General features: G+C 34.4%; 1 protein-coding gene across 1 annotated transcript; it reads left to right on the top strand.

The window, feature by feature from the left end:
- The first annotated feature begins 12,266 nt into the window (after positions 1-12,266).
- On the top strand, positions 12,267-14,949 carry LOC133316308 (elongation factor 1-alpha-like). Its single transcript, XM_061518044.1, has 3 exons — positions 12,267-12,316; positions 13,131-13,603; positions 13,711-14,949. Exons 2-3 carry the CDS (start codon positions 13,142-13,144, stop codon positions 14,590-14,592), a joined length of 1,344 nt encoding a protein of 447 aa, XP_061374028.1. The 5' UTR covers positions 12,267-12,316; positions 13,131-13,141; the 3' UTR covers positions 14,593-14,949.
- Positions 14,950-19,363: the final 4,414 nt, after the last annotated feature.

The following is a 19,363-nucleotide window of genomic DNA, read 5'->3' as shown; positions in this document are numbered from 1 at the left end:
TTCCCAGATTTAAATTTTTTCATATGGTCACTAATTCACTACTTACTTGACTTATTAAAAATTAAACTATCCTAAGAAAATAAAATAAATAAAATAAAAACAGAAAAATAACTATTGGGTTGCCTCCCAATTAGCGCTTGTTTAACGTCACGAGCCTGACGTACTCCTTGTGATTTATGGTGGTTGGAAGCATGCTACCATTGATGGCCCAATCTTCTTGATCCAGTATTGTTTCCTTCCATGATCATATGCATGTGGATGAGGATGATGGTTCTCAGGAACTTTGAACTTAGTCTTCACATGCTTTTCCTTACTCTTGGGCTTTTCCATCTTAACCTTTGGCTTGCTTCCTTCTTGCCACTGATGAACTTCCTTCTTGTTCCCTTCCTCAGCCTTTTTCTCCGCAATGTACTTGACTTGATTCTTAGGTTGAGAAGCAGGCAATGAAGGAGCTTCATTTATGAATACCTTGAATATTGCTTGCTCTCCATCCACGCGCATTATCAACTCACCCTTAGGTACATCGATCAATGCTCCTGAGGTTGCTAAGAATGGCCTCCCGAAGATCATAGGCACACTGGCATCTTCCTCAATGTCAAGGATGACATAATCAACAGGAATTATAAATTTGTCTACCTTGACTAGCACATCTTCCACAATACCATGTGCTTGCTTTGTTGAGCGGTCGGCCAGTTGAACATTCATCCTAGTTGGCTTGACTTCATCAATTCTCAGCTTCTTCATCAGGGTTAATGGCATCACATTAATGCTGGCACCAAGATCACATAAGACTCTCTCTATAGTTGTCTTGCCAATGGTGCATGGAATACTGAAGCTTCCTGGATGCTTCAACTTTGGAGGCATGTTTTTCTACAGGATTACACTGCACTCCGCTGTTAATGTGACAGGTTCATCCTCTGTGAGCTTCCACTTCTTAGATAATATCTCCTTCAAGAATTTGGTATACGAAGGCATTTTCTCTAGAGCTTCTGCAAAAGGAATGTTAATTTGCAATTTCTTAAAAACATCTATAAATTTAGAAAATTGCTTCCTTTGTTCATGTTGTTTGAGCTTCATAGGATATGAAGGTTTCTCAAAACGAGAGAAATCCCATTGCTTCTTTTGAACTGCAGGAGGTTGCTCTTTTGCTTTTTCTTTGCCTTCTTGGATGTGCTCATTCTTGTCTGTAGAAACTTCAACTTTCTCTTTTTCTAGCTCCTCACTTTTAGTAGTAATGGCATTGCAGTGCTCCCTTGGATTCACAATGGTATAACTAGGGATTGTTCCTTGACTTCTCTCAGCAAGTTGTCTTGAAAGTTGGCCTATTTAAGTCTCCAAGTTTCGGATGGAAGCATCCTGGTTCTTGTGGTAGGCTCTGGTCTCAATTATGTGATCATTAGTGGTCTTGGCCAGTTGTATCATCACTTTCTCCAATTCAGATGGCTCTTTTTGTGGCAGAGGAGGAGGTTATAATCCAAGCCGCTCCCTTGATTCCTCCTTGGAAAGTTGTTCCCTTGGCCTTCATTCTGATTCCTTTGATAACTTTGAGTGTTCTGTGGAGGCCTTGGATTATACCAAATTCTATTGACCTGGAATGGTTCAGCTCTATTGAGTGCAGGGCACTCATTAGTAGCATGCGGCTCCTTGCAATACTCACAGTCAAATACATTTACCTTGGATGTTGAGAGCTGCATCTTGTCGAGCTTGGCATTCAAACTGGCTAGCTGTTGTGAGATCATCTTTTGCTCAGCTAGTGACGAATCATTGTTCCCCAGTTGTAAGATTCCCCTCTTGGGTTGAACTGGCTGAACTTCCATTGAAGCAATTATCGGTTCTCGCCATGTAATCAATTAACTCTAAAGTTCCAGCTGTTGTCTTCCTTGCTATGGTTCCTCCAGCTGTACCATTGACCACCATCCTGGATTCTGGCGTCATTCCGTTATAGAAAACTCTGGCCTTCTTTCCGTCCGGCAAGTCGTACTGGGGATACTTCCTGATCAATTCTTGGAACCTGGTCCAAGCTGCACATAAAGTTTCTCCCGGATGTTGAGTGAAGTTGGTGATCTCATTCACCAACTTGTTGTATTTCTCCCTGGAGAAGTGCTCTGCAAAGAATTTAGCAGCCAAATCATCCTACGTTGTGATGCTGTTGGGAGCTTGCCTATCCAACCATCTCAGAGCTTTCCCTGTTATTGCAAAAGGGAATAGTCTGAGTCTAATTGCATCGTCGGACACCCCATTATGCTTGGTTGTATCACAGATTCGCAGAAATTTGTCCATAAAATCATGGGGGTCTTCATAGTCTTCTCCGCCAAATGGATTTTTCTCAACCAAGTTTATCAGTGCTGGCTGAATGTCAAAATTATTGGCGTTGACTGGTGGTCAGATGATGCTTGAATTCGGCCGTGTAAACATTGGAGCCAAGATTGACTTCATCAATTCCTCCGCAGGAGGTAGTTGATTATTTGCGGCCATCTCGGGTTCTGCTTTTGGTTCTGAACTCGAGGATTCTTCCTGCTTTCTTTGCTTGGCTAGCTTACGATTTTTCTTTGCAGTTTTCTCGATTTCTGGATCAAACTGTAAAAAATCTCGATGAACTTTACCTCGCATAAACTGTAGCAAAAAGATTCGTAACAAAACAAAATCCAATAAATAAATTCAAAAGTTAAAAGTAAATTAGGCGTAGTCAATCCCCGGCAACGGCGCCAAAAACTTGTTGCGTAAAATCGGCAAGTGCACCGATCGTACCAAGTAATAAAATAGTGAGTAGAGATCGTCTCCACGAGGATTGAGGCACCGAATTTATTTTAACTATTCCTTTCTTATTGGATGAACAAGAGTTGGTTTGAAAGTAATGATGTTTGTAACAATTGTGAAATATTCAGTATTTCGTGAACAATTCAAAGAGAAGTTTGAAAAATTAAAGTAAAAAGTTTGAGAGTTTGAGAAAAATATATAAAAAGATATTGCAGTAAAGGACTCCAACACCTTTCCGATCTCCACCTTGTAATATTGATTCATGTTTATATTTAATTACCTAATTGATCAAACAATTCACCATCTAATAATTAATTAGTTAAGCCTTAATCCCTTAGTGATCTTAACTTTATTAACCCTATTAGAATCCTAATCCCTTAGAAATCCTTTTTCAAGTTAATCTTTTAACCCAGTGAATTTTCCACTTTTGCAGTTCATGTAGCCTATCCCTAGTGCATACATGAACTGTTATTTTACCCTTGTCAGAAACTAGAATCCCAATATTCCTATTGAAAACTCTAACCCTCACAATCCTAATAGAGTGATCAATTCTAAAAGAATTAAAAGATGAAGAACGGGATAAAATAAATGCAATTTGAAATAATTAAATATAAATTTAACCAAACTACAAGGGGTTCACATCAAGGGTTGTGACCCTTACCACAATATAAAAAGACTAGCCAAACATATTCATGTCTGACAATTCAAAATATTCAAAGGAATTCATAAAATAATAAAACCAGAAAATTGGAGAAGAAGCTTGCTCTGCGTTCTGCCTCCGTCTTCCTCTCTGTGCAAAAGTGTTTTCTCTCTTGAGGTCTGAGTCTCTATTTATAGAGTCTTTGACCTGGCGGAGAATCTTGATCTAATCTTTTCAGCATCTCACTGTAATCTTGTCTCTGATTTAAACGAAGATTTAAGTTGATTTGTCCGCACCTCCCACGCCACTAGCGTGGTTCCCACGCTGTGAGCGTGGGAGTTTTTCTTCTATATTCTGGAGCACCATGCAACTAGCGTGGCTGCCATGCTGCAAGCGTGGATTGTGAAAAAGGCTGGCGCTACTAGCGTCAATCCCACGCTAGTAGCGTGGTAGCTTCTGCCTGTTTTTTGGACCTCTGGCGCTACTAGCGTGAGTCTCACGCTAGTAGCGTGGTTGTCTCTGTGTGAAAGGGCTCTCTTCACTCTATGGGCTTCATACCCACGCTGTGAGCGTGGGCCTTCAGTTTAGCTTTTCTTCTTTAGCTCCAATTTGTCTATTTTTCCTACGAAATTATCATAAAATCAGTATGCAATCTCTGATTAAGAATTTGACAGATCAACAGTGATTATTGCCCTTTTTGCTTAAGATTTAATCACATTCTTTCTCTTTTTGGTTTAGATTTCCTTATATGCTGAATGCATATCAGCAGTCCTGGGACGAAGGATGGAGGTCATAAATTTCGCACGGTCGTAAGACTGAAAGTCTGAAAAATGAATCCCATCAAAAGTGAGTGGCTCATCAGCGGTCACTACATCATCATCATCTTCCAACTGAAAGGTGTAGCCAACGATCTCCTCCCAGTCATCAGGTGTGACAACATTGTTGACTCCCTTGACGCGAGAGCGCAAAGTGCCACGAGAGTACTCGAGGTTCTTGTAGAATGCTCTAACAAGTACCTCGTAGTAAGAATACTGAAGGGCAGCAAACTGACGTAAGTTGACAGCGTCAAGAATCTGGCAGATATCAAACCCCTGAGCGGCAAAGAAAGCAACATCCAAATATTTCGACTCCAAAATGGGACGGGGAAAACCGCTCGACGAATGTACGGATTTCATCGGCATTTCCATCGAAGAGACGGTCGAAACCGGAACGATCAACCATGGCAGCGGCAAAGGTAGGGGTGTCGACCCTCCGCTTGGAGCGGCGCTCACGCTCACCATCTGCCATAGCGTGGAGGAGGTTGAAGCTGATTCAAAGAGAATAAAAAAATTCAGAGCAGGGGATGAACAATAGCCACATGAGGAGAAGAACATAAATATTTATTTGCTGTTCTAGAAAGGAGAAAACAGAGGGCAGAATCGAATGATGAATGGAAAAGAAAAACAAAAAAGAAATGAACAAAGAGAGAACTACCTGAAGCACAAGAAGAGACGTGTGGAGCGGGAAGAGCATCGTAGCAGAGACGCAACACACCAAGGGACACAACGAGAATGATGACACAGAGAGAGTGATGACCGCGAAGAGGAGGGAGAAAGAGGAGACTTAGGGCACGGTGGTCTTAGAGGAAGTGGTGTGATGGAGATGGCTTGGGTAGAGAGGGAGAGGAGACGTAAGTGTGGAGAGAAAAAAAAGAAATAGAGAACTGAACGGTCTTTTATATGATTAAATTCATGATACCTTATTGAAGTAAGTGCCCTTGAGGGAATGCATCTGCAAAATAAACTTAGGGAAATCTTCAACGCATGAGTTAGTAAGCAAAGTTGATATAGTGTTGAAGCTAAAAAACTACTCATGCGTGTTTACAAATATGATGGATCAATCAAGCCAATTTCTCTTCTCAAATTGTAAAACACTTCTTTTGGGAAAGGTTTGAAAATGAGTAAAATGAGTAATTAATGAGCAATAATAGACTAGAAATAGTAATAAAGGTTCAATAATTGATCTATGGTCGTATCATGTTCATCACTGTTGATGTGGGTATTTATATTGACACCTCATTTGAAAACTAGTCGTTACCGTTGTGATCCGTACATATCCGGATATTTGTCGGGCACATATCCGGATATTGACATCCGGATATTGTATCCGGATATTGATATCCGGATATTTTCAGTGCAATATCCGAATATTTCATGGTAGCTCACTTTTTGCACGAATTCTTAGTTTATTTTCATTCAAAAATGGTTTTTACAACATGGAAAGCATGTAATTGGTTATGGAATATGCCTAGAAGTGTTTATATCATGTAGGTTCCTTTCCAAACCAATTTTGGGCATATCAAACCATTTATTTTGTCATTTCTTTGAAAATGCATTCTTTTAAAAATAAAGGAGCAAATTAGGATCATGAATAAGTGTGATTGCAATGTGTAAAGGCTGCTTCGTGCTTAAGTTATATCAAAGACCTTGTAATGCATGTTTGACTTGTTAGATCAAGGTTCTTTAAGCACTTTATGATTAGGTAACTAAATCTATGACTTGAGCTCATGCAATGCTAGAATCTATACACCTTTACATATTAATTCTAAGTCCTAAATGAATATACCATTGAGATCTTTGACTTGGTTTGATGTTTGATTTGCATGCTTTCAAATTTGTTTGATTTCTTTTGGATGTTGCTTCGTCTTTGAGCATTCCTCTTTGAGTTTGTTTGTTATCATCAAAACTATGTAGATGTGGAATCATCAAGGTATTAACTTTGAGTACGTGGCAACCACATCATCACTTTGATTCTTCAAGTACCTTAGAGAACACTTCTTCTTCTCTTTTGAAAAGTCAATTTATATTGACATGCAATAAGGTATAGTAGTATTTTGATGGTTGTTTATGTTTTAGTAGGTTGTTCATCATGAAAGGGAAAAATTGTTTTGGGAAAATTCATGATAAAATGTTTTGTTTTATACTGTATAACTATTTTTCTTAGGTACTAGGGACATGCATGGATGAGATAAAACCAATATTAGGCAGGAAAGATAGTGATTTCTAGACAAAATCGGGTTTCGGTCAACAAGCAATCGATTATTACTCAATGAGTAATCGATTCCCTGATGAAATTTGAAGAAGTTTTTAGAGAAAAAAATATATAGTGGAGTAGTTGAAACAATTTTTTTCTAGTGATTTTCGCTCACCACCATCCACTTCAAAAAATTTCTTCCCATTTTCTTTTGTTTCCCATCAGGCCCACCACCACTTTCCCTACTTACATAAACATTTTATTTTGTCTCCCCACTCACCCAAACTCTCATACCACCATCTATCCTTCTTTGCTCTACTATCTTTTGCTAGAAATTTCAATAGGGAGCAAGACTTAGAAATAAGGGCTGAAGATCAAGTCTAAGAATGAACAAAACTAGGATAACAACTCGTAGAAGAAGAAAACAAGACCAAAGTTATGATACTAGAATGTCAACAAGTAAATATCCTTGTAGAACACTTCTTCTACTTTGAAAACTCGATTTATACTGACATGCCATAGAGTAGAGTAGTATTTTGATGATTGTTTATGTTTTAGTGGGTTGTTCATCATGAAAGGGGAAACTGTTTTGGAAAAATTCAAGATAAAATCTTTTGTTTTGTATAAAATTATTTTTTAGAGGTACTAGGGACATGCATGGATGAGTTAAAACCATTATTAGGCAAGAAAGATCATGATTTCTTGAGATAGTATGAATTTCTAGATGAAATATGGGTTTCTGTCAACAAGTAATCGATTACTACTTGATGAATAATCGATTACCTGATGCTCTTTGAAGTAATCGAATACCATAAGAGGTAATCAATTACCTTCACATCGATTACCATGTGCATGTAATTGATTACCACCCCTGTAAAACTATGTTGTTCTCATTTTCATCAAGTAACGTTAATGGTAATTAATTTTATTATAATTACAATAACATGACTTTAGATTATATGAGAGATTAACAGATTATACATGTTTATAAGAAGAATGATTGATATAGCTTATGTTATTATTATATCATTGATACAGTTTATGTTATTATTTCATCCGTTATATATGGGCAACTGCTATATGCAGAAACATATATAGTAGCATAAGGGGGGCTAAGAGTCCGCATAGTAGCTTTAGACGACTAATATAACAGTTTAGTTCCACCTCTGTAAAAATCTGGTTTTCTTATTTTAATCAGGTAACATCAATGGTAATTCATTTTATTATTGTTAGAATATCATAACTGCAGATTATACGAGAGATTAATAGATTATACATGTTTACGAGAAGAATGATCGGCATAGCTTATGTTATTATTATAAGATAGATACAATTTAGGTTATTATTATTAGTCGTGATATACGAGTAACTGCTATATGCAGAAACAAATATAGTAGCATAAGGGGGTGCCTAAGAGTCCGTAGAGTAGCTTTAGATGACTAGTATAACAGTTTAGTTGACACAGTAAGGGACGCCTCACTTATCTTAAGCTCAATTTATGCACAAGTCAACTAGTGAGGAAAACGCACATTTAGCATTATATTAGAGTGGCCAAGGCTATACAATTTCAATATCAGCTTGTATATGAGATTGGCATAAGGCCACGCAATTTAAATATCAGATATTTATATGTGGTGCAAGGCCAAGTAGTTTAATTATCAGCTTATTATTTATTGAGGCATACAACCATACAACTTTTATATACATATACACACATATATATATATATATATATATATATATAATTGTTATGGACTAACTTTACAGCTATGTATGTCAAAACTTCTTAATACCACTTGATATTTGGTCGAGTTTACTTGGTTTAGAATAAAATCATATCAATCTGATAAGAATAACTCAAGTTATGCCAACAATACGAAACATTATTTTTGTCTTGCTGCATAATTTGGTTTCTATCTTCTAGACAATTTTTCATATTGCATATGATGGATTTGGATCTTGTGTTCTTCGTAAAAGTTGTAGATCTTTCATTTAGCTTTCTAACAAGATCAACATCACATCAATCCAACAAATATAGCTCAAGTTATATTCAAAATATGAAACAATATTCTTGTTGTCACGTCGGGAATCAATCACCAAATGTTGGTAGTCGATTACCCTTTGAGGTAATCAATTACCTTCCCTTTGGTAATCAATTACCATTGCGGCAGAATACCTATAGCGGCTATAAATGGCTAGTTTTTGGGGAAATCACTATATATACATTCCCAACGACTCCATAACCAATTGGGCACCATTACAACATATCTTAAGCATACTTTGAGAGCTTCTACACTATCCTTTGCATATTCTTTCATATTTTTCAAAGATCAAACATATTTGAGCTCATATTATCAAAATCCAAATATCCATAGTGCCTCAAGTTGTATATCCCTTTGAGAGTGTATATTTATTTTCAAACACTTCCTTCTTGTATTATTGAGTTGAAAGGGTTGTGAGACCCATTGTATTTGAGAGGTAGCCAAATACATAAGTAAATTTGTAGAGAATTGTAAGGTTTCTAAGTACCCGTAAACTTAGAGGTTGTAAGGTTACCAATCACCCAAAAGCTTGGAAGTTACAGTGGTTTGTCAAGCACCCATGAAGCTTGACGAATAATGAAAGAATTGATCGAGTGGCTTCAGTCTGGACGTAGATCACAAGTGGTGGTGACTGAACCAGGATATATTGTGTTTGCAATTCTCTAAACTCTTTATTTCTAACACTTTAATTGTTTTTTTGATATCTTGTATATGCTAGCATAGATTCTATAATTGGGATATATTATATGTCATGGATTGTTAGAATGTATTGATTAACTTTTCATATATCAAAATTTGCTTGAAATGATTATTTAGAAACTAGAAGGGGGCTTTTACGAAAATTTTTAATACTCATTTCACCCCCCTCTTGAGTATGAAACACTTGTGAAACCTTAGCATGCTTACTATTATTGTACTATGCACCATCTCCATTGGCTTCAAGCCATTTTTTGTATACACAATGATTTGTCACCCCTTGCGTGTCTACAAAACACTCGTTGGCTTCAAACCTCTCTTGTATATAATGATTTGCCACTTCTTTATGGTTGTTTCTTTTGTAGACACTACTGAATTGAGATTTGTTGGGTATGGTTCATACTTCGCATACAGATGACGACTCTTGTGGGCCTCTGACTTATTATATTTTCTTTTTCTTAGTAGTTTGGGTTTGGGTCCATGAATAGCTGCTGTTAGGATTTTTTAAATCCTATTTATATTCTGTTGTAATCTGAGTGACTTGTAACGAGTGCCGGTGAGACGAATATAATACAGAAAGCTAGATATAACATACATTGGGTGAATCAGGGTAAATCATTGTGTTCAATCTCTCCTCCCTTTATCTTTTTTCTGTTTTCGATTTGTGTGTCAATTTCCAATATTTGGTATTAGAACGGGGTTGGGCTTGAGCTAGCCTAGTGATTGGCTAGGAGGCAAGTTGAGTATTTTGGGCTTAGGTACTCGATTAAGAGGGGGAGTATACCAATGTTGGGTTTCACACTTGAGGGAAAGATTGTTGAGATTTTCAAGTGTAATGAAGTCACACATTGGTTGATAATAGACTAAGTAAAATGTATATAAGTAGGACTTATAAACCCAATGTCTTAAGGTATTGGGTTGAGATATCATGTCACACTCACTTGATATGGTGGTGTAGCTTAATCAATTGGTGGTTGTCCCCCACCACGGGCTCCTCCTGAACCCGTCTGATAGTAGTGTCAGACCTGCATGTTCAACCTGTCTTCCTTATCTATTTTTAATTTGTGAGTGTCTATTTCCAACAAGATTCAATATTAATTATAATTTAGATCCAAATCCAACGATAAAGTTTATTAAATTCAAGATAAATTGATTTGAACATAAGCTAAATTGAGTTAGAGATACATGAATAAATGGATCAGCGACCAGTCAAAGGCCTAGTCTACCTTTAGAATGTCTCGTTTTAAAAATAGTATAATTTAGACTTATTAAAAGATTTTTTTTGGTACATATTAAAAGATCTTTTTTAAAATTAAGCCATATGTCTTTTTTAAAAGGTTTGACCTATATTTCTTGATAAAATAATATAAATACAAATAAAAATATATAATCCAAATTATTAAAAATTTTAATATATAATTTTTTAAAAATATATAATATGTGAGTTTAAATTAATTCATTAAACTATAATAAATATGAATTTAAATAAATTTATAAAATATATTAAAACTTAAATTTAATATTTAAATATAAATATATATTAAGTGCAAATTATATAATATATATTTAATAAAAATAAAAATAAACTTATTTTTTAAGGATAATAAAAAATTAAATAGATATAAATATTATGAAAATTTCTTTATTTTTAATTTACTTTGATTAAATTGAAAATATATTTTAAAATTAAAAGAAATGAATTCAATTATTTTTAATTTTTAATTATTCTTAAAACAAGGGCATTAAATATTAGAATTCGAGTTAATTACATTTGGGCCATTGAATATGAGCAAAAACGATGTCGTCATATATTGTAACTTTCCCAACACAATGTCGTGGTATAACCTATGAAACACCGACACTTCAAAATTCTTGACGTGTCGTGTTCAACACTTCCTGACACTCACCGACACTCTGACACTTCAATACTCGTTGCAAAGACTCAAAAAAAGTTCAAAGGTTATCTTGTGTTGAATTTTGAGTTCCAACTATTAGTTTTGTTGGATCACGATTACTATTTTATTGAGTTCAATATAAGCATTTGGGATATCTTATGTTTCTTTGCAAAATTGATGGATATTATGAGTTTAGTTTTATTTTTTTGTTAAATTATTGAATATTAAATATAATATATACTACATAAATTAAAAATATTATATAATATCAAAACGTGTCCTAACGTGTCGAAATTTAACATTTTTTAAAATTAACGTGTCGGAGTATCGTGTTGTATCGTATCCCATGTCCCGTGTCTGGGGGTGTTAACGAGCCGAGCCGAACTTTGTTCTTAAAAGGCTAAGCTTGTATTTAAACGAGTCAGCCTGACCAAGCTTGTTACCTATCATAAATATAATTATTGCATGTGACCTGTCTTATTTACAAAAAATAAAAGTCTGGATTAGCCTGTTAGCCTGTTTTAAAAAAATAAGACAATAAAAATTTATCCAAACAGAATATATAATCAATAATACTAGTAATTTCATAAATATTTATAAATTCAAGGTATATCCAAGCAACATAATATAGAACAAAATCGTTCAAAAACTCTATTTAACCAATAAAATTGGATGAAATAGATTGAGGAGAAAGAGAGAACTATTACAAGTAGTATAAAAAAAAATAAAAAATAAAAATAATGTACTAGGTCGGTCTGAGAGGCTCTGATGCCGAACTTTTGAATTAGAGTCTGAGACCTTTTTATTAAACGAGCTTTATACAAGTTCAAGCCTTGTGCCAACAACCAATTTTAGACATGTAAGCTCAGACATTCACGAACCGAACCAAAGGCCCCTGACTCGTTTATCACTCCTACCCGTATCGGTGTTGGTGTAACGTAGGATATAACACCTTCCTATTTCGAACTGGACTCGAGCCCACTAAAACCAAAGCCTTCGTTAATCCAAAGCTCGTGCGTAGCAAAACCCGCAAGATGAATTAGAAAGCCAAGAGCGTTAATCATACCCACCTTCCCAAACGAGTGGACAACGGGTACGTTCAAATAAAGAGGCGCGGGGGCATATCAGGAAACCCAAAAGAAAAGGAAGGGTATTTTCGGAAACGAAAAACGAAATCCCTAGCTATAAAAATCTACAAACCCTGTTTTTTCCCTGATACTTTCTCTATAGCTCAGTCTCATTCTGAACGAGAGCAGCCGTGGTTTCTCGTTGAGGTAACACTCTTCGATTCGATCTCTGTCTCTTGCTTTTTCGTAGTGTCCGATGATGTTTCTTAAGATTTTGTTATGCGAATGTTTTGTTTTCTATGTTTTTAGAATTTTGTTTTCGTTGGTGTTTTGTGACCTATTACTCTATTATTGGTTGTTTCGGCTTTGAGCGGTCGCAGATCTGATGATTTTGTGTTAAAATCATGCAACATCTTTTGACAAGTTACGAGGTTATGATGTTTTTGTTGTGTAAATCTGGATCTGTGGAGTTCAGTCTTGGATTTTAGTTTGTGCTTTTTTTTATTAGAAGGTTGTTCCTTTGTACTGTATCTTGTGATTCGAGGGTCACGTCTATGAGGGTTTGAGTTTGGAAACAGCATTCAAGGAAGAGTGTTGATAACATGCTGTTCTTGTTAGAGGTTTTGATCTTATGTTGTTCTTTTGTTATGTTTTAGTATAAAGTCTGCTTAATCTTTCATGATATATGTGAACATCATTGGATTCAGTAGATTTTTTTTAATATTTTGTGAAGTTCTTGAAATTTAATTTTTGAAATTGTTTTTTTTTTGTTTATTTATATTTTAGCTTAATTTAAAACATTGTGGATAATGATGTGTGTTTTATGATGGGAATGCGGTTGTTGCAGATCTGATTTATCTGTTTGTTAGATAAAATTTTGCTTGGCTGAACTGTTTTGAATTTATTGTTGTTAACTATAAATGTGCTAAGGTGAATTCTACGTTGTTATTTTGCTTTTTGTGATTTATTAATTTTGAATTAATGTGAATTCTGACTTGCAAATGTTTTGAATTGATTCCAGTTTAAGACATCATGGGTAAAGAGAAGGTTCACATTAACATTGTGGTCATTGGACATGTCGACTCTGGGAAGTCAACCACTACTGGTCACTTGATCTACAAGCTAGGAGGTATTGACAAGCGTGTTATCGAGAGGTTTGAGAAAGAAGCAGCTGAGATGAACAAGAGGTCATTCAAGTATGCCTGGGTGCTCGACAAGCTCAAGGCTGAGCGTGAGAGAGGGATTACCATTGATATTGCTCTGTGGAAGTTTGAAACCACCAAGTACTACTGCACAGTCATTGATGCACCTGGACATCGTGATTTTATCAAGAACATGATCACAGGAACATCCCAGGCTGACTGTGCTGTCCTTATCATTGATTCCACAACTGGTGGTTTTGAAGCTGGTATTTCCAAGGATGGACAGACGCGTGAGCATGCTCTGCTTGCTTTCACTCTTGGAGTCAAGCAGATGATCTGTTGCTGTAACAAGGTATAATAAGTCTAGGTTTTCTTGGTCTAAATTGACTTGATGTGTTTTTTGTTATTTCTTGAGCAAAGTTTTAGATTTTCTGACTTTGGTTTCAATCTTTGTTACAGATGGATGCCACCACACCCAAGTATTCTAAGGCTAGGTATGATGAAATTGTGAAGGAAGTATCTTCCTATTTGAAGAAGGTTGGTTACAACCCAGACAAGATTCCCTTTGTTCCCATCTCTGGTTTTGAGGGTGACAACATGATTGAGAGGTCCACCAACCTTGACTGGTACAAGGGCCCAACACTCCTTGAGGCTCTTGACCAAATCAATGAGCCCAAGAGACCCACAGACAAGCCTCTGAGGCTTCCATTGCAGGATGTCTACAAGATTGGTGGTATTGGTACTGTGCCAGTTGGACGTGTTGAGACTGGTGTCTTGAAGCCTGGTATGGTGGTGACTTTTGGTCCCACTGGACTGACAACTGAAGTTAAGTCTGTGGAGATGCACCACGAGGCTCTCACAGAGGCTCTTCCAGGTGACAATGTAGGATTTAACGTGAAGAATGTTGCAGTCAAGGATCTCAAGCGTGGTTTCGTTGCCTCCAACTCTAAGGATGACCCTGCCAAGGAAGCTGCCAACTTCACATCCCAAGTCATTATCATGAACCATCCTGGCCAGATTGGAAATGGATATGCACCTGTGCTCGATTGCCACACTTCTCACATTGCTGTTAAGTTTGCTGAACTCGTCACCAAGATTGACAGGCGATCTGGTAAGGAGATTGAGAAGGAGCCCAAGTTTTTGAAGAATGGAGATGCAGGTTATGTTAAGATGATTCCTACCAAGCCCATGGTGGTTGAGACTTTCTCTGAGTATCCTCCCCTTGGTCGTTTTGCCGTGAGGGACATGCGTCAAACTGTGGCTGTTGGAGTCATCAAGAGTGTGGAGAAGAAGGATCCCTCTGGAGCCAAAGTCACCAAGGCTGCCCAGAAGAAGAAGTGATTGCATCTTCTTATTTCTGCTGCTACTTGAAATCATAAATATGGTTACAGAAGACAGTTGTTCTGTTACATGTTCTGTTACAGTAGTTTATCCTATGAGAGTCCTAGGTGTTTGTTTTACCAGTTATATTTTCAAGTTTATGCCGATTTCATGCAGCCATAGCTTTCAAAACTGGGTTCTTGATCGGCGATGGTCAATTTTCATTCCAGTTTTTTATTTTTGAGAGTACTGTTTTTGCTTTAATGTTAGAGTCTGTTTTTCACAGGCAGCCATAGGGTTTTAGTATGTTCCTTTGCTGCTGAGGGATGTTTTAATTGAATTTAATTTATAAGGAAGTTTTGTCAACTATTTCTCTTTTATTTTTTTCTCAATTCTGTTTTAAGTACTCCGGTTATGAGTTACACATGAGCTGGACATGTATCTGATTTGGAGTGTTGTTCTCTTCTATAGACTTATGGCTATATATATGGTTTCGATTACAACGAAACCATCCGGGAGTGTTACGCAGGTAAAACAAAAAAAACACCGAATAATGTCGTGAATGTGTTCAATTACAACGAAACCATCCGGGAGTGTTACGCAGGTAAAAAAAAAACACCGAATAATGTCGTGAATGTTCTCCTTGATGGGGATGATGAGCTTGTTGGAGCACAGCCAGATTCTTTGTAATCTTCCCAGGTTGTCTGTGTCTTGTGAGAATCCATTTTGGAGATAAAGTTGTGCAATAAAAGTGATAAAATTTTAATGAACTCTCATAGCGACTAGATCAATAACTTTAATTGGGTAGACCAAAAATTTTAATTGGGTAGACCAAAATCTTCATAGCGACTAGATCAATAACTTTTTGACTAAAGTTCACTTCTTTTTAAGAGATAATAGGAATTGAAATGATTTCTATTTGAGAGATGTCTATCAGATCATTAATGTGATATGTATTCACCAGAAGAAGTTGCCCCATCTACCATATCAATGGATTATAAATGTAATATTAATAAGCAATACCAACACAAATCAATCGAGAAGATTGGAGCATGTAATATTCATCCTCTTGACAATAAATTGTGTACACAATGAGATAAAATATGGAGCAAAAGCCCTAGGGCGATAGCTACAGATAAACCTTTCATCCACGGAAAGCATTTACTATCTTAACTAACAACTTGACATTTTTGGAGATGCTAAGCTACTTAACCGATCACTGCAGATAGCTTTGTCCCTAAGAAAATAAAAGAATAAATTAGATTTCATTTAGCAATTGATTTTGGTATGATAATCTAAGTTCCAGCATTTGGTTAAATATATTGAACAGTAATTTACATGAAATGGTAGATATAAACGTAAATGCAGCAAGTTGTTTTTGTAGATTTAGATTCTGTCCCTTACTAACCACTTACCAGGTAAGTGCCTATTTGACATTTTATTTTTAACTTCTTTTCTTCTTAAAAGTAGAAATTTAACCAAATATAATTTTCTAAAAGCTGTTATTATAAAAAAGCTTTTTTATAATAAAGAAAAAATAATAATTTATGAGGAACTTTTTTTAGATATATGTCGGATTTCTGAAATTCTTATATTTATTTTATAATTTTATCTTTATTCTAAATTTGTATTTATAAATTTTTTCTGTTATCCTAATAATCCATCTTAAATCTATAGTATGCCTGCCTTTTACATTAATAACCTTCTAAAGTATTACCACCTCCACCATTGTTGTTACTTGTTACCCCCACCATCAAAAGCTTGTTCAAGGTCTATATTATAAGGAAAATATTTATATTATGTTATTGGAGATAACTATCTTATATTATATACCCATCAAATTTTGTACCAACTTTTTTTTTTGTTTAAATTGTAAACTCCATATATTTGTTTCACCCAAATAAAAGTATTATCTCAAGTAACATGACATTATTATAGTAACTCCCATATTATAATGCATTTTTTTTTTTCAAAAAAAGCGACAAGGCCAAGTTAAGTCAAGCTTTCCACTTCCCAGGCGAGAAAGTCCTTTCCTTGATATGGCACTTGGTAGTTTCGTATCTCTGCTGATTGTGTCTAGAAATAAAGACTTTTTTCACACGGAATGCTAAATCACAAATGCCTGCGATTCATTATAATATAAGTAGAAATGAAAATGAAACCATCCATAGCAGAGTAAAGTCAAAAAACTTCTAGTTAGCCAAAAAAAATATAAATAAATAAATTAATCCTTTAAAAATATGCTTAAATTTATGAATATTAATTTTGTACTCTAAATTACGGATAAATTTTTTGTACTTGTGTAGGACTGAATATTCATTTTAGAAACTCATGACTCATCTAATTACATTTATTTTATCTATTTTTTTTAAAAAAAAATTTAATCCTACATGAGCCTATTTCTAATTTTTAAGTAAAGATACACTACACGATTAATAAAAAAATTATTCTCGAATTAGACTTGAATTTGGTTTTTCAAATTTCAAATGAATATTGTTTTGGACCAATAACTTAAGCACAAAGTAATGAAGAGATACCCACACTCTTTTGATACAAACACTTTCTTAATACTTTTGTATGGAGACATTAATCTATCAATAATTACTTGTTGAAGAAACATGGTGCTTGTTCCTTTTAATAAAAATTTTGTGTTTGAATTTTAAAAATGAAAAAAATAATATTGGAAGAGCAGCCTCCCATGTAAATTTAACAATAATTGAACCGAATTAAACTTACTAAATAAAAAAAAACCGTTACCCCTTACTTATAGCTTGTTTGACATTTTTTTTCCTTAAAGTTAAAAAAAAGTTTAAAAAATAAAATAAAAGCTATTTAGTGATTATATAAAGCTGTGAGAAATATGAAATAATCTGATGGATTATTAGGATAAAAGATAAAATTTATAAATACATATTTATAATAAGGGTAAAATTATAAAATAAATATGAGAGCTCCAAAAAAAATTGATATACATTTTAAAAAAATCTCCTCCTAAGAGCTTTTACCTATTAACTTCTTCTTTTTTTATTATGATAAAAGCCTGTTTACAATAAGAATTTTTATAAAATTTTGTTTGGTTAAAATTCTATTTTTAAGGAGATGAAAAGCTATAAATAAGACACAAAAAAAGAATGAGACAAAAATCGAATTAAAACACACAGAAAAATAGTAAGAAGATAATACTCGAGCTCAAAGAGTGTTAAGAATAAAAAAAAAAGTTGTATAATCATACATATGCTTCTTACAATAATAAAAAGCGAAATCAATCCGTTTATTTAATTCTAAATTTCTTATATTATTGATTATCAGATTCTATTTGTACTCTTGATTCTATTATTTCTTAATTTTTTTTTATTGATTTAGTATTATATTACTCATTAGATATACATATATTAGCAAATATCCTCTATACATATTTTATATATGTATACAGAATATATATATATATAAGTATTCACTTAATTTTATTTTTTAATTATATTTAGTATAATTATTCAATTTTACTAAATATAAGTATATATGAATTCGATTGCTTATAGGCACTTAGTCCTAACAATCAATGAAACTATAATGAAAATTTCCAAGTGCAATAAGGGATCTCTAACCACTTCAAACATAATTTAGCTTTTTTAATATGTTTTTGAATATCAATTTCATCCTTAAATTTATGTTTATTTTGAACTACTAAAGGGTTAAATTGTTGTAAATGTATCTTTAATCAACGGTATATTTATTTATATTTAATAAAAGATAAAAACTTCCAGCTCTTGCTTTCCACAATACCTTTTCATTCCCATACCTCTAGCATTAGAAACTTCCAGCTCTTGTTTTTCAGAAATATTTTAATTGGTTCATTGTTTTGTGACTAATCTGGTTCGGGTTGAGTTTCGAAATTAAGGCTTTAAATCTCATTTATTTAATTTTCTGACGCCAATTGAATTATCATCTGATTTGGTTAAAGATATTGAACAGTGATTTACTTGAAATATGGGTAGATAGATGTTAACGTATATGCAACAATTTGTTTTATAGATTTACATTCTGACCCTTATTAAACCACCAAACAATTTAATCTATATTATGTCTGCCTGTCACACTAATAACCTTACAAATTACTACTGGCATGCCACCACCTCCAACATTGTTATTACCCTAGCATCAAAATCTAGTATCAAGGTCTATAGTATAATGCTTCTATCCAGAAAAATAACAAAGGGTGGGCACTTAATAAGGTCTGAACTTGAATGCGATTTACGAGCAGCTGCCGGCTGGCTGGGTTTGGTTTAGATCTAAATCTAGATTAAGTTTGGATAATGAAGATGAAGTAGAAAAAAAAAACTCACAGGAAAATAAATTAGAAAGAGGGAAATTAAAGATGTAGGATATTGTAACAACCAATTAGGGTTACTACCAATCAATTTCACTGTTAGATCGATTATGTTGATCAAACGGTTAAATTTATTTTCATCTTTATGATCCCCATATTTAATGTAAAAGCATTAAATATAGGAAATCATAACCATACAAAGGGTGAAAATAAATATAAAGTATTAAATATGGAGAATCATAACCATACAAAGATGAAAATAAATATAATCGTTGTATCAGCATAAACGATCTAACGGTGAAATTGATTGGTAGTAACATTGACAGTAACCCTAATTGGTTGTTATAATATCCTACCCCAAAATTAAATTTGAAAAACTTGAATTTTAAGAAATTTTTTTTTTTATATTTTTAAATCATATTTAAGGGTGGGCACTTACCCCCTTCTCTCCTTGCTAGATCCGCC

Source organism: Gastrolobium bilobum, unplaced genomic scaffold (genome assembly GCF_033153095.1).
Source record: "Gastrolobium bilobum isolate Gb01-03AN ecotype WA unplaced genomic scaffold, APGP_CSIRO_Gbil_v1 utg20096, whole genome shotgun sequence".
Lineage (NCBI taxonomy): Eukaryota > Viridiplantae > Streptophyta > Magnoliopsida > Fabales > Fabaceae > Gastrolobium > Gastrolobium bilobum.
The sequence above is the reverse complement of the archived record's forward strand: the minus strand, read 5'-3'. Positions and strand labels throughout refer to the sequence as shown.

Bases quoted from the DNA above. Each gene is read 5' to 3' on its own strand.
- LOC133316308 (XM_061518044.1), top strand. From the start codon at position 13,142: ATGGGTAAAGAGAAGGTTCACATTAACATTGTGGTCATTGGACATGTC. The intron at 13,604-13,710 runs GTATAATAAGTC...TCTTTGTTACAG, and splicing joins TGATCTGTTGCTGTAACAAG to ATGGATGCCACCACACCCAA.